Source organism: Haplochromis burtoni, unplaced genomic scaffold (assembly GCF_018398535.1).
Source record: "Haplochromis burtoni strain Fernald_Lab_line unplaced genomic scaffold, NCSU_Asbu1 Contig_374, whole genome shotgun sequence".
Classification (NCBI taxonomy): Eukaryota; Metazoa; Chordata; class Actinopteri; order Cichliformes; family Cichlidae; genus Haplochromis; species Haplochromis burtoni.
Genome location: NW_024582735.1, coordinates 217,876 through 230,436, shown reverse-complemented (window position 1 = coordinate 230,436; position 12,561 = coordinate 217,876). Strand labels below are relative to the sequence as shown.

At 40.6% G+C, this 12,561-nt stretch overlaps 1 protein-coding gene across 3 annotated transcripts in view; it reads left to right on the top strand.

Annotated features, from left to right (window-relative positions):
• Positions 1–2,493: 2,493 nt before the first annotated feature.
• Positions 2,494–12,561, top strand: part of arhgef10lb (Rho guanine nucleotide exchange factor (GEF) 10-like b) — a 49,470-nt gene continuing 39,402 nt past the window's right edge. The window contains exons 1-7 of one of the 3 annotated variants that reach the window (XM_042229016.1): positions 2,494–3,254; positions 4,004–4,109; positions 4,339–4,447; positions 5,923–6,026; positions 8,156–8,233; positions 8,602–8,655; positions 10,367–10,483. In XM_042229016.1, the coding sequence (XP_042084950.1) occupies positions 4,351–4,447; positions 5,923–6,026; positions 8,156–8,233; positions 8,602–8,655; positions 10,367–10,483 (450 nt within the window). In that variant the 5' untranslated portion in view covers positions 2,494–3,254; positions 4,004–4,109; positions 4,339–4,350. The other 2 variants (XM_014340474.2, XM_042229015.1) reach the window with 2 other exon arrangements.

Here is a 12,561-nt window from a genome sequence, read left to right as displayed (position 1 = left end):
CTGACAGGGACTAGAAAGAGAGAGCATATTTTTCTTGTCCTCATTGGCTCCCTGTTAATTTGAATCAAGAAAATCCTACTTATTACATGTGAGTGCTCAAATGATCAGGCCCCATTTTATAATAAAGACCTATTAGTACTGCATCAGCCCAACAGAGAACTTTGCTCTCACACTGCTGGATTACTTGTGGTGATAGGGTATTTAGAAGTAGAATGGGAGGCAGAGCCTTCAGCTTTCAGACACCCCTCTACTTTTACAATTGGTCTTAAAATAGTTAGGGCTGGATCGGCTTTCTGGGAATCCTCCTTTACTTATGTTGCATTAGGCTGCTGGGGGCTTCCATGATGCACTGAGTGTTTTTTTTTCACTAACCCATTTTACTTGCTATGTGTTTAGATACCATGCTGCATTTAATCATTAGTTATTATTAGTCTCTGTCTCTCTTCCACTGTGTCTTTTGTCCTGTCTTCCTCCCATCACTTCCAACCAGTACCTCCCTGAGGCTGGTTCTGCCAGAGATTTCTTCCTGTTAAAACAGAGTTTTTCCTTTTTCTCCTTCATCTGATTGTTGGTGTTTTCTCTGTATTATAGTGGAGTCTTTACCTTATAACATAAAGGGTCTTGAGGTGGCAGTTGTTGTGATTTGGAGCTATATGGATAATATAGAATTGAACCAAAATGAAGGAGAACTCCAACCATGGTGTGTTGTTCAGCAGTTTGTCCACCAGATGGCTCTCTGCAACCTCCCAGCAGACATCCATACTTTCCAACTCTACAACAGGTTTTTGGGACCCCACAGACATAACAAGCAGCTGATGAGAGCACAACTACATCCAACAAATGTTAGTGGGTGGTTGTAGCTCAGGTGGTGGAGCAGGTCACCTACTAACCAGAAGGTTGGTGGTTTGATCCCAGTCTGCATGTCAAATATCCTTGGGTGACAGAATGAATGTGTGTGAGTGTTAGACAGAAAGCACTTAGTAACAACCTAGAGAAAAGTGCTTTAAATGTGTGAATTAGGCAAGTTGTGTAGAGTGCTCAGAGTACAAATGCACTAAATAAGAACCAGTCCATTTAAGGAAAGTTTATTAATATTTGTTTTTGTATGTAGAAGAAAAGAAAATCAGTTAATATTTCACAGATTGTAGTAAAACATTAACATGTGTTAATAGACCTCTCTGCATTGAATCGTATTTGTTATTAACCTCTGTCTCTCTTCCACAGCATGTCTTTATCCTGTTTTCCTTCTCTCACCCCAACCGGCCGCAGCAGATGGCCCCGCCCCTCCCTGAACCTGGTTCTGCCGGAGGTTTCTTCCTGTTAAAAGGGAGTTTTTCCTTCCCACTGTCGCCAAAGTGCTTGCTCATAGGGGGTCATATGGTTGGGTTTTTTCTCAGAATGTATTATAGTAGGATCTTCCTTACAATATAAAGCGCCTTGAGGCGACTATTGTTGTAATTTGGCACTGTATAAGTAAAATTGAATTGAATTGAACAGATTTTTAGTATATGCACATAATCAGTCAAAAGCCAAGCTGAGGCAGTAAGTTTTAAGTTTGTTTAAACATTTCAGCACTTCTGGCTGCTCTCAGGGCCTCCAGCAGGCAGTTCTAGAAGCTCAGGATAAAAGCTTAAAGCTGCCTCTAAGGCTTTTTCTTCTTTATGTTGGAATGTGGAGCAGATTTGTGCTAGAGCCAAACAGGTTCAGATGTGAGCAAAATGTATTTACTGGAGCCTACAGACTAGAGAAATGGTGCAATATATTCTCCCCTTCTGATCCCAGTAAGCAGTCTGGCAGGGTTCTGCAGCTGATGTAATAAATATTTTATTTTATTTTTTATTTTATTTTATTTTTATATTTGTATATTAGAGAGCAGATTATTACACTGATCAAGACTGCTAGATATAAAAACATACATTAAGTTCTTTGTGTTGCTCAAAGAGAGAAAAGGCATCTTTAGCAATATTTTCAAGTTACAAAAAGTCAGATTTTGTGATAGACCCCACATAACAGGTTTAACGGTTGATCGGTCAAGTCCAAAACAAAGTTAACAATATGAATTTAAGAAGAAGAATAGAGAGCGAAAAACACGTCAGTTGTTTGCTCTCTTTTATAACCTTGACAGTACGGTATGTTGTGTCCAGGTGTGGATGACTTTTGAGGACATCATGGCGATCGGGGCGGGGCGATCGTGGCTCAAGAGTTGGGAGTTCGCCTTGTAATTGGAAGGTTGCCGGTTCGAGCCCCGGCTTGGACAGTCTCGGTCGTTGTGTCCTTGGGCAAGACACTTCACCCGTTGCCTACTGGTGGTGGTCAGAGGGCCCGGTGGCGCCAGTGTCCGGCAGCCTCGCCTCTGTCAGTGCGCCCCAGGTTGGCTGTGGCTACGATGTAGCTTACCATCACCCGTGTGTGAATGGGTGGATGACTGGATGTGTAAAGTGCTTTGGGGTCCTTAGGGACTAGTAAAGCGCTATACAAATACAGGCCATTTACCATTCAGAGACCCGATCATCTCGGCTCCAAAAGCTGGAGCTGCAGTGAGTTTGAGCGTTATGATGACCCGTGTGACTGTGAGGCTCCTCCTCCAACCCACAGCAGCAGCAAGATAAGTCATTACAAAAAAACTATCAATATGCTTACTCTGAAAACTGCATGTGAAGTCATTTAAAAAGTCTTCACTAAAGAAATAAAGTAGATTTAATATATTTTGGATCACAGAAGGCGCTGTAAAAACAGCATTCATGTTTTATTGTGGTTGGAGTTAAGAAAATTTTACAAGTGCAAAATGATGAACTGAAAGAGAGAAACTGGAGAGTTGGTCATAATTCTCTTTATTTTTTTCATTATAGGCAGATTCAACCTTTGTGGAAAAAGTCCAGCAGTGTCAGGATTAGCTTTAAACGATTCAGTTTTTCAGCCCAAAAATCACTTTGCTACGGAATAACTACATCTGTTTTAAACTTCTGTGTGAATCAACCCGAGAATGATGAAAAGAGGAAGTGATTTATTTCTGGCAGTCCCTCACCATGTCAGCACTTCTGTCTTCTGCTTTTGTCACCATGTGCTGTAACTTGCTGTTGGACTTTCGCCGCTCAGTGTTTTGAAAAGGGTAAAATGTAACTTGAGTAATTTGACTTGGTTAGTGGGGAGAATTTGTAAAGTTCGGAATATTGAATAAGGAGTTCATCAGCTGGGTCAACACAACACGGAATCTCTTTACTTTGGATAAATAAAGTGGTTTGTGTGAACAGAAGGTAGGTGTCTTAAAACTATATACAAAGGAAATATGAACAATTGCTAGAGACAGATATTATGATTAACTTTCTCTTAGAGAATATATGCAACAATAAATCTTAATGTTATGCTTTTTTATTAGATTTGTCAGTCCATGTTTTAAGATGTTAAAGTTCATGTGTGTCTGTAGTTTCTTGCCAAGCCAAGTTTAGATCTCAGTTTCACATACAGTTCCTTCATTGTGAATGTGTTTCTTTAGAGTGATGGCCCTCTACCCTCACATTAAAGTCACTTTCATTTAGTTAGATATAACAGTTTCCCACATGAACCACAGTCATTTATCTGCCAAATGGAAGGTTTGTGATTTGATCCCTAAAACAAAGTGTTGAAAACATACAAAATAATGCATCATCACTGTGTGTGTGATCTATCGACTGTCTGAATGTGGCTTCTAATATTAAAGAAAATCCCAAATAAATTCAAACTTGTACATTCGCTCAGGATGAATGTATGTAAACTTCTGACAACTACTGTATGTGCAGAAGTATTGATCAGATGTGTATAAAACTTTGCAAAAACATCAATGTTGTTAAGTTTATTTAACAAAGACCTAGGCAGTGGTTCATTTTCCGGGTATGTGGGAAACCTACTAACATGTGTCTTCAACTGAACTTCTTGTCGTATTGTGTTGTGTTTATTGATATGAATTGTCAGGCGTGTCAAAGTTAAACTAATGCTGTGTCTCTGCCTCCTGATGTTCGACTGTCAGCTGCCTGCAGATGTGCCGGGGCTCAAAGACCTTTGTGTTGTCACCAGGAGAGAGCTGGCTTTGTGTATCAGTATGCCTCTTTTTGCCCACATCAGACAGACCTAAGGTAGTGCTAGTCACTTCAGCTGTTTGTCTCTTCCATCTTTGAACAAACTACTTTTTACTCTGACTGTTAATCAGATAATCTTAAATGACTTCAGATAGATATGGTTTTATTTTGCTTTTGCCAGAAATGAAATAAACCCCAATAGTATTTTGATACAATACAAGTGGTTTCATTTTTTCAGATTTGAATTTGAAATAACCATGGTTACACATCTGTTCTTGTATTCCAGGTTCAGTAATTGATGAAAGCAGCAAGAAACGGTACCAAGGAGGGTTTAGGAAGGAGAAAGTTAGCAATGATTCGCAAAGTGTCATTCCTACAGAGAAAAGACTCTACAGGTATAGAATTGGAGCTGGGATTAATCCTTAAATAATTCATTAATAATTAAAAATGAAAATTATAACGTTCTTTAAAAAGTTTATGGCCTGAGTTGCAAGTTTTCCAAGATTCAAGTCTATGATGTTCATTTTGTAAATAATGGGCCTATTTGAGTCATGATTAGAGTGTGGCTACCTTGTCACTGATAACTTGCTACCTTATGTACAAACGTCCTCTGTCACAGCCAGCCCATTACCAGTCACTTTTGGATCCAACACCAAGGGTGCCAAACCGAGGGTGCAAACAATAGTTAAAAAAACAGCTGATGTCACCATTACTATTTCTACTTTTGTACAGGGTACGGCAGAAACCTGTCAACATTCTTTTTAACATTTAGCATATAAAATAATAAAAATTATAATTACATGCCTTTGGAAATTCATGTCCGGGGTTCAATTCCCAACCAGGGCTTCTGCATCCGGTAAGGATTCCTAGGCTAGACCCCTCATGCTAATGTACCCTATCTCAGATATGAGTGGGAAAGAGATAGCTGAAGCCAGACAAGAAGCTGACTGCACTCCATGAGCCTCTGACAGCACCAACGAACCAGGGGCTGAAAGGTGAGAGACACCCGGATTGGCTTACTGAAGGTTGGACAGTCCTGATCCCCAGAAGGAACAGCTCCCATCAAATTACCGGCAAAAAACCTGCCTCAATACCACATGGAACCATTGTGGAAGAACAGGCCACTGCACGGTATGTACCCCTGGCAGGAGGTGGCTGACATCCAGAAATCCTACCAGTGGCTGAACAAAGCTGGATTGAAAGACAGCACAGAGGCACTAATCATGGCAGCGCAGGAACAAGCTCTGAGCACAAGATCCATAGAGGTTGGGGTCTACCACACCAGGCAAGACCCCAGGTGCAGGCTGTGTAAAGATGCGCCTGACACAATCCAGCACATAACAGCAGGGCGCAAGATACAAGCAGGCAGGGCTAGTGGCCGGCATACCAAGTGCTAGCAACATCAGAACAGAGGAACATGAAAAGCTGGGGAGGTACCAAGGACTGAGAGAAGAACTTAAGATTTGGAGGATGAAGGCAACAGTGGTCCCAGTGGTAATTGGAGCACTTTGTGCAGTGACCAAGTGCAAGTGGCTCCAGCAGATCCCAGGAACAGCATCTGAGATCTCTGTCCAGAGCGCAGTCCTAGGAACAGCTAAGATACTGAGCAGGACCCTCCAGCTTCCAGGCCTCTCGTTAAAGATCCGAGTTTGAAGGATAAAGACCGCCTGCAGGGGCGAGGGGGGAATTTAGAAAAGTGACTACACATGTGTGTATGTAAGTGTGTGAGATTTATAATAATAAAATGCTCTTTATATGAATAACATATTCAGTTACAGTGATGGAAAAGAAGACAGTAGTTAATAAATGAGCCAGGAAAGGCAGTAAATGACTTGTGATGCAAACACTCTCTGGTTGTTTGATTTTGCAGGTGATGGAAAAGATGATGCCGGTTACATGGATGTGTTTTTGTGTGAGGTAAAACACCCTCCACCACAACTCTGCCCCATGCCAGAGGGACTCAGCAGTCAGCAGGTGTGCATGTCAGCATATGTTCACTAATCTGTATTTCTGCTGACTTATTAAAGGCTGCACTGATGAATTTGGATTTTCCTGTGATGCTCTGATGTCAGTTCTCCATATATTGATCACTTTATTAGTTGAATGAACACAACCTAAAATCACCCACATAGGAACATTGTTACTGTTTTCTGTCTTTCACATGAAGTCTGTATTTGATCTTATGGTGGCTGACTATTGTCTACAGCTGAGGACAGAATTAAAACACAACAAGGATTTTTTGGGGAAAATTCCTATGTATTGTGTAGGGGCATTTCTTCACCAGGAGTGATGTATGTTTTAGGCTGCTGTCCATGACACCAACCTAAAACAACTTGGAAGACAAAGCGATGAAACAGTTTTGCTGCTGACTGGTTGATGTTTTCTCTCAAAATCTTCACGTACCCTTCTTTCTTCACGATTCCTTTCACCTTGATGAGATTCATGTCCAGATGCACTAAAACATCTCCACAAATACCCATCGCTGTGCTTCATCTTTCCCCAAACATAAGCAGCATCTTTGTGGCCAAAGAGCTCTAGTTCTGTCTTATCTGACTAAAGGATGCACTTCCAGTATGCATAATCTTTCTCCAGGTTGTCCTTGGCATACTTGAGTCTGGCTTGACAGTGTCTCTTCTGCAGAAGTGGAGATTTTCTTGGCCTGAAATCATGCAGCCCATGTTTATGCAGAATTTAGTGTTTACCTTCTTTTCTTCTGTAAGAATACGCCTCACGTTCAGGGGTCTTTGGACACATCTCTCACTAGTTTTCTTCCCAGAGTCTTTCAAGTCTTTCGCTTCCTACCTCTACCAGGCTTGTTCTGTACTGTAAGGCTCTCTTTGACATTTTTGATACTTCACACTTGGAGACGCTGAGATGATTTTGTATATCCATCTCCTGCTTTGTGAGCATCAACAATTGTTTTTCTCAAGTCTAAGCAGAGTTCTTTTGTTTTTGCCATGAGGCTTTCTCAGGTGACAGCTCAAACCCTGCTGATTTTTTTCTCTAAAATAATTGTTATTGAGTGCAAAAAAACATTTTTTGCTTTAAAAAAAACTAGTAGATTTAGAAATGCTATGTTGAAAATCCCTTGCTCTCTTTAAACACCAACTTCATAGGGGTCTAGTAATTTAGTCCTCATCCTTTAGTCGTCACTCTACCAGGTGGGTGGTCAGGCAGCAAGGACATCTGAGTTTGTGAATGTGATTCAGATCAAGACGACGTAGGAGCTCCAAATTAATACCATAGGTGTATCTACTAAAAATCTCAGGCGAGTTTGAATGTCAATGACCTCGATCTTAAGGTCACAATAAGTTTTCTGCTAATCGTATGAATGAAATAATAAGGCATGGTAGATATCATAGATGTGTCATACATGTGTTTAGTTGGAGGCTGAGTTTCAGTGCCAGGTGCTTCTGTGTTATTCCATGACATATTCAACGCATAAAAGGAATTCATGCCAAGTAGTGAACTTGTGGTAGCTACTTACAGTAAAACGTTATTATTCTATCAACAACAGATGATTATCCTAAAAAAGACTTTGAAAAAGACCTGATTTCACAACTGTGACCCTAACCTAATGGAGATTTGTGTATGGACTGGTAAATGTATGGCACTTTTCTGCTCTAACTGAGCACTTAAAGTGCTTTTTTTACTAGAGGTCACATTCATAGTTTTCTAGTTTTCACACACACACACAGTTGCACAGTTACTGATTGATGCATCAGTAGCTGTCACTTGCCCAAGGACATTGCAATAGTGTATTGAGGCAGCTTGGCATATAGTTACCAACTACTCTATGCTACTGAGCCACAGCCACCTACACTTACTGCAAGGTCAAAGTTGTTTAAGCATTCTTAACATGATCATGTTTTCTAGGATGTTTAAAACAAATAATTTAACATGAACTACTTCAAATAAATATCAAACAACTGTGGCTGAAGTTTAATAAATTTTGTCCTCTCTGTTGTTCCATATTTCTGCATTCGTCTTGACTCATCATCTACAACTTTTCTAAAACTGAAACTGTTTGCGCATGTTTTTATTGTTAATATTTATGGTCATTGGTTTGCTGGATCCATTTCACTTATTGGTGCTTCGTTCAGGTTGTCAGACGTCTCATCCTCAGATCCATTGTGCAAAGTGAGAGCAGCTACTTGGACTCTCTCAAACGAATCCTTCAGGTGAGACACGTTTCTCTTCAGGTGCTGTCAGTGTGGAACTCAGTCACAAATTTTATATTTTTTATATTATATTCAAATTTTGCATTTTAATATAAAGGTTAATTATAAATGTTCAGTGTTCATCTGAGCACTTTGGGGAACTCACTCTAAAACTTTAATTACTTTATACTTAAGCAGAAAAAACTTCAGCCATCAGAAATATGACATCCCAATTTCTAATATTTAACATTGTGGGTCATTATTTAGCAGATGAATTCATCATGGATATCGAAATGCAAAGTATACAGTTTAAGCACTGTTTGGGTAACCTAACAGAACCATAACCACAGATATGCAGTATACCAGACTGGTCTGTCTTTGTCCTTCAGGAGTACCAGAAGCCTTTGCTGGAGACACAGTCTGTGATTTTAAACCCAAAGAAGGTGCGTCAGATCTTTCACCGCCTGCATGAGATCTATCAGTGTCACTGCATGTTCCAGATTGCCCTTGCATCCCGTGTGGCCGAGTGGGATCAAAGTGAAAAGATAGGAGACTTGTTTGTGGCTTCGGTCAGTTGACATTTTCTTCCTAATTTCTCTTTTTAATTTCTGTCATCCTTCACCTCTAAGTGAAGTGTCCATCATCACACTACTGAAGTCTCTTTCAAGTCATTTAAACTCCACACAACCTGCTCATAACATCGTTTTTGTAAAGCTGAAGTCTCTGATTCTAAGCCGAGGTAATCTCAGTGATGTATTAGGCATAGGGGTTGTCAGACCATCATGGCTGTGCTATTTCCTGATTTTAGTGACATAATATTATTATCTGATAGATGCCTCTCTGCCTGACAGACATACTGAAATATAGAAGGTGAAAGCATTTATGGAGCAAGATTGTGGTCAAAAGTTTAATTAATTTGAAAAAGTTATTTGAAAGTGAAATTCTACGTTTTCATGTTTTAAAAGAAAGTGAAAAAAACATAAACTGTTTTATTTTAAATAAACTATTCGTTTTAATGCAAGTATTTTTTTCCAATTTATTTTTAGCTTTAAATTCACTTTTCTTTGTTTCAAATCTCATTTGATCTCATCCAGTTTCAGACCCTTTTTTCAGTTTCCCTAATTTTGTGTTGTGAGCGTGTATCAAAAGGAAGAAGCAGAATGTAGACTAATGACTGACATCTCCTGTTGTCATGGTTAGCACTGTGTGACAGGCAGAGGTCGGACCCAAATGCAGGACGTGTAACACAAAGTGATGAATGAAAGGAGGCAGCTTTACTGCTGTAAACTTAGAAAAATTGAACATAATGAACACAAGATGATAGACTGTCAAAATAAAACAGGAAACACACTGAGACACAGATTAAGACACACAGGCTTGACACTGGCGACCAGGGTAGAAACAGACATGAGAAAATAGTCGACTAGGGAGACAGAAAAGGAAGACCTAACACGGACATAGCAGATAAACGAACATGAAGACAAGGGTGACTAAATGAGAAACATGGAACATAGGGGAAGCACAGTAACATACAACTACACACAAAAAAATAAATATAACACAAGGCGAAAACTAAGAGAACCAGAAATACCAGTGATTAAACTAGTAACCTAAACAATGCCAGATAAAGCCTAAGGAACATAGAAACACTAGGTCACAGACCAGGACCATGACAGCTGTGACACTAAAACTAAAAGTCAGTTTAAGGGGATCACTTTTATGCTGTCCCTGGCTGCAGCAGTGAGTTTTATGTTAAGAAACTGAGGCTATGCTGTCCACTTTTACTGTCTGACTCTTTAGCAGTAAGTGGCTGTTTGCCTAACTGCACTCAAATGGGGAAAATCCACCCGTTAGCTGTAATGTTCTGTTTTGTAAAGCACTTTATAAATAAGAACAGTCATTTTCAAATAACTTTTTCAAATGAATAAAACTTTTGACCCTGACTTAGCTCCATAGTGAGTCAGTCTGTTAGAGTGGGAGCTCCGTGTTTCAGACGGCAGTCAGAATAACCTATGATGGCTAATGGTTTGACAAAAATATTGACTCGTCCACCATTTATTTACTTTGTAGTTCCACATGTTGAATTACTGTGAATCTTATCATACAAATATTGTGGAGAAGCAGAGTCCTTATGTCACAATGTTTCCTTCACAGTTTTCAAAGTCCATGGTTCTGAACGTGTATAGTGACTACATCAATAACTTCACCAGCGCCATGGCTCTTATCAAGAAGGCCTGCTTGTCAAAACCTGCTTTCTTGGACTTTCTTAAGGTGCTCACACTGCACATTTACACCACATTTTCAAATGTGACAAATGACAAACAGAACCGATTACATGTTTCCTCCCTTCAGGGGAGAACTAAGAAGAGTAGGATTGTTAACTGGATTTAAAATCTAATTATACCAAATGATAAACAAGTGTGACCTTTTTAAAAGTGCAGTTTAAATGAAAATAATGTGAAAAGCTGTAAAGTGAAAAGGGTGGCATGGTGGTGGATGGTTGGTGCATTTGTCACCTTGCAGCTAAATGTTTCCTGGTTTGAATTCGAGATGAGGCCTTTCTGTGAGGAGTTTGAAGGTTCTCCATGTGCTTGTGTGGGTTTTTGCCAAGTATTCCCATTTCCTTCCGCAGTGCAAAGACATAGACTTAAGGTTAACTGGTGATCATGAATTGGCCATGAGAGTGAGACAGATGAATAAAGTCTTACAGGAATAGCTAAAATGTGACTTGGAGTGGAATCAGCTATGAGTGAGTATAATATCAGAACAGGCTGTGCTGATATGAGGAATTATGGAAATTCTAATGTTTTGTTAAGTTCCCATATCCTGAGAATACATGGTTTATAAGGTTATGAGATTTTTTATGAACTTAGAAGTGTAAAGTTTGAGCTGTGAGCACCTGAAGCCTCTTACTCTCAGCACTGTTCCAGCCTTTTGGCAAGAAGATGGGCTCCCTTACAAGCCAGCAGCAATTTCCCCTTCTTTCTATGTTGAAAGCAGGTAGCTGAAGACCATGACCGCCCACATCCAGAAGTGGAACCCAATATTCATTTTATCCATTGACATTTTAAAAAAGTACTTGCATAGTTTTAATGTTTGAACCGTCGCCAGGGCTCCAGCACCCTGCCACGGTCCTGGAGGGACATACCACATTCTGGTAAGGTGTCATGCAGACCCTGGTTCTCCCTGTGGCAATGTTGAAGGCAGAGTGGGTGGAGGTTAGATGTGTTCATGGGGATATTCACAATTACCCCACTTGTGCTGCTGCTATTGGAATACAAGGGCAACATGCATAGAGTAAAGGCAGCAGTTTGCTCGCACCTGTCGCATGCCCTAATTCTGGGAACCGATTGGCTGCGATTCACCCCACGGAAGATTTTCCACTGGACTAATCTTGTGATGACACCCTACATTCAACCTTTGACCAAGTGATAGAAATTGATGGTCACTCGGCGCGCCCTGATGATGCGCGGACCGCACTTTGTATTGTTAAATGATAGGCTTTATCGAGTGAGTCGTGACACTTGTACAGAGGAGGAACACACCTAGTTGTTAGTGACTAAGAGCCACCGGGAAATGATTTTCAAGACAGCTCATTATAACCCCATGGCGGGGCATATGGGATATGACAAAACTCTGGAAAGAAGAATGGCCAAATGGCAAAAATAATAAAGGAAGTGAAAAAAGGAAAATGTGCAGATAAATAATAAATGGGAAAGGAACTACTCATTCCAAGATGGCTGCGCACACGGACATGAAAAACATGAAAAACAAACTGGACCAGAAGCTGCAGCTTACCTTTGACTGCTCCTGAGTGGAGAGCATGCTCCCTTACTGCTTGGGTGTTTGATATGCAAAGGCCACTACTGAGAACAGGAGGGGTAACAAAAGAATCAGTGGCTGCCCTCTGCCGAGGCCATCACCAGCTCCTTCTGTCTCAGGAAATCTAGGGCACTCACAGGTGACCCCAATCCTGCCCACTGACCCACCAATCTGAGCCATGGTTGGAGTAACCCTCATCACTCAGGCCACACTCACCCACAGACTTTACTCAGACCAAGTCCTCTTGCACTACTTCCAAACACTTTGGAACCTGTCCTCTAATGTTTGCCTTTTCTATTGAATGCCTTTCTCTTGTTTTGCATATATTTGCATATGGAGCTTGCAAAGAAAAGCGTCTGGACTTCTTTAAGTTACTTGAAGACATTTCATCTCTCAACTGAGAAGCTTCTTCAGTTCTAAGGTCAAATGGTGGAGAGTCCCAGATTTAAACCTAGTGGGAGTAACCCCCCACAGAGGGACAAAAGGACCCCCTGATGATCCTCTAATCGCCTGAGCCAAGGTGTGAA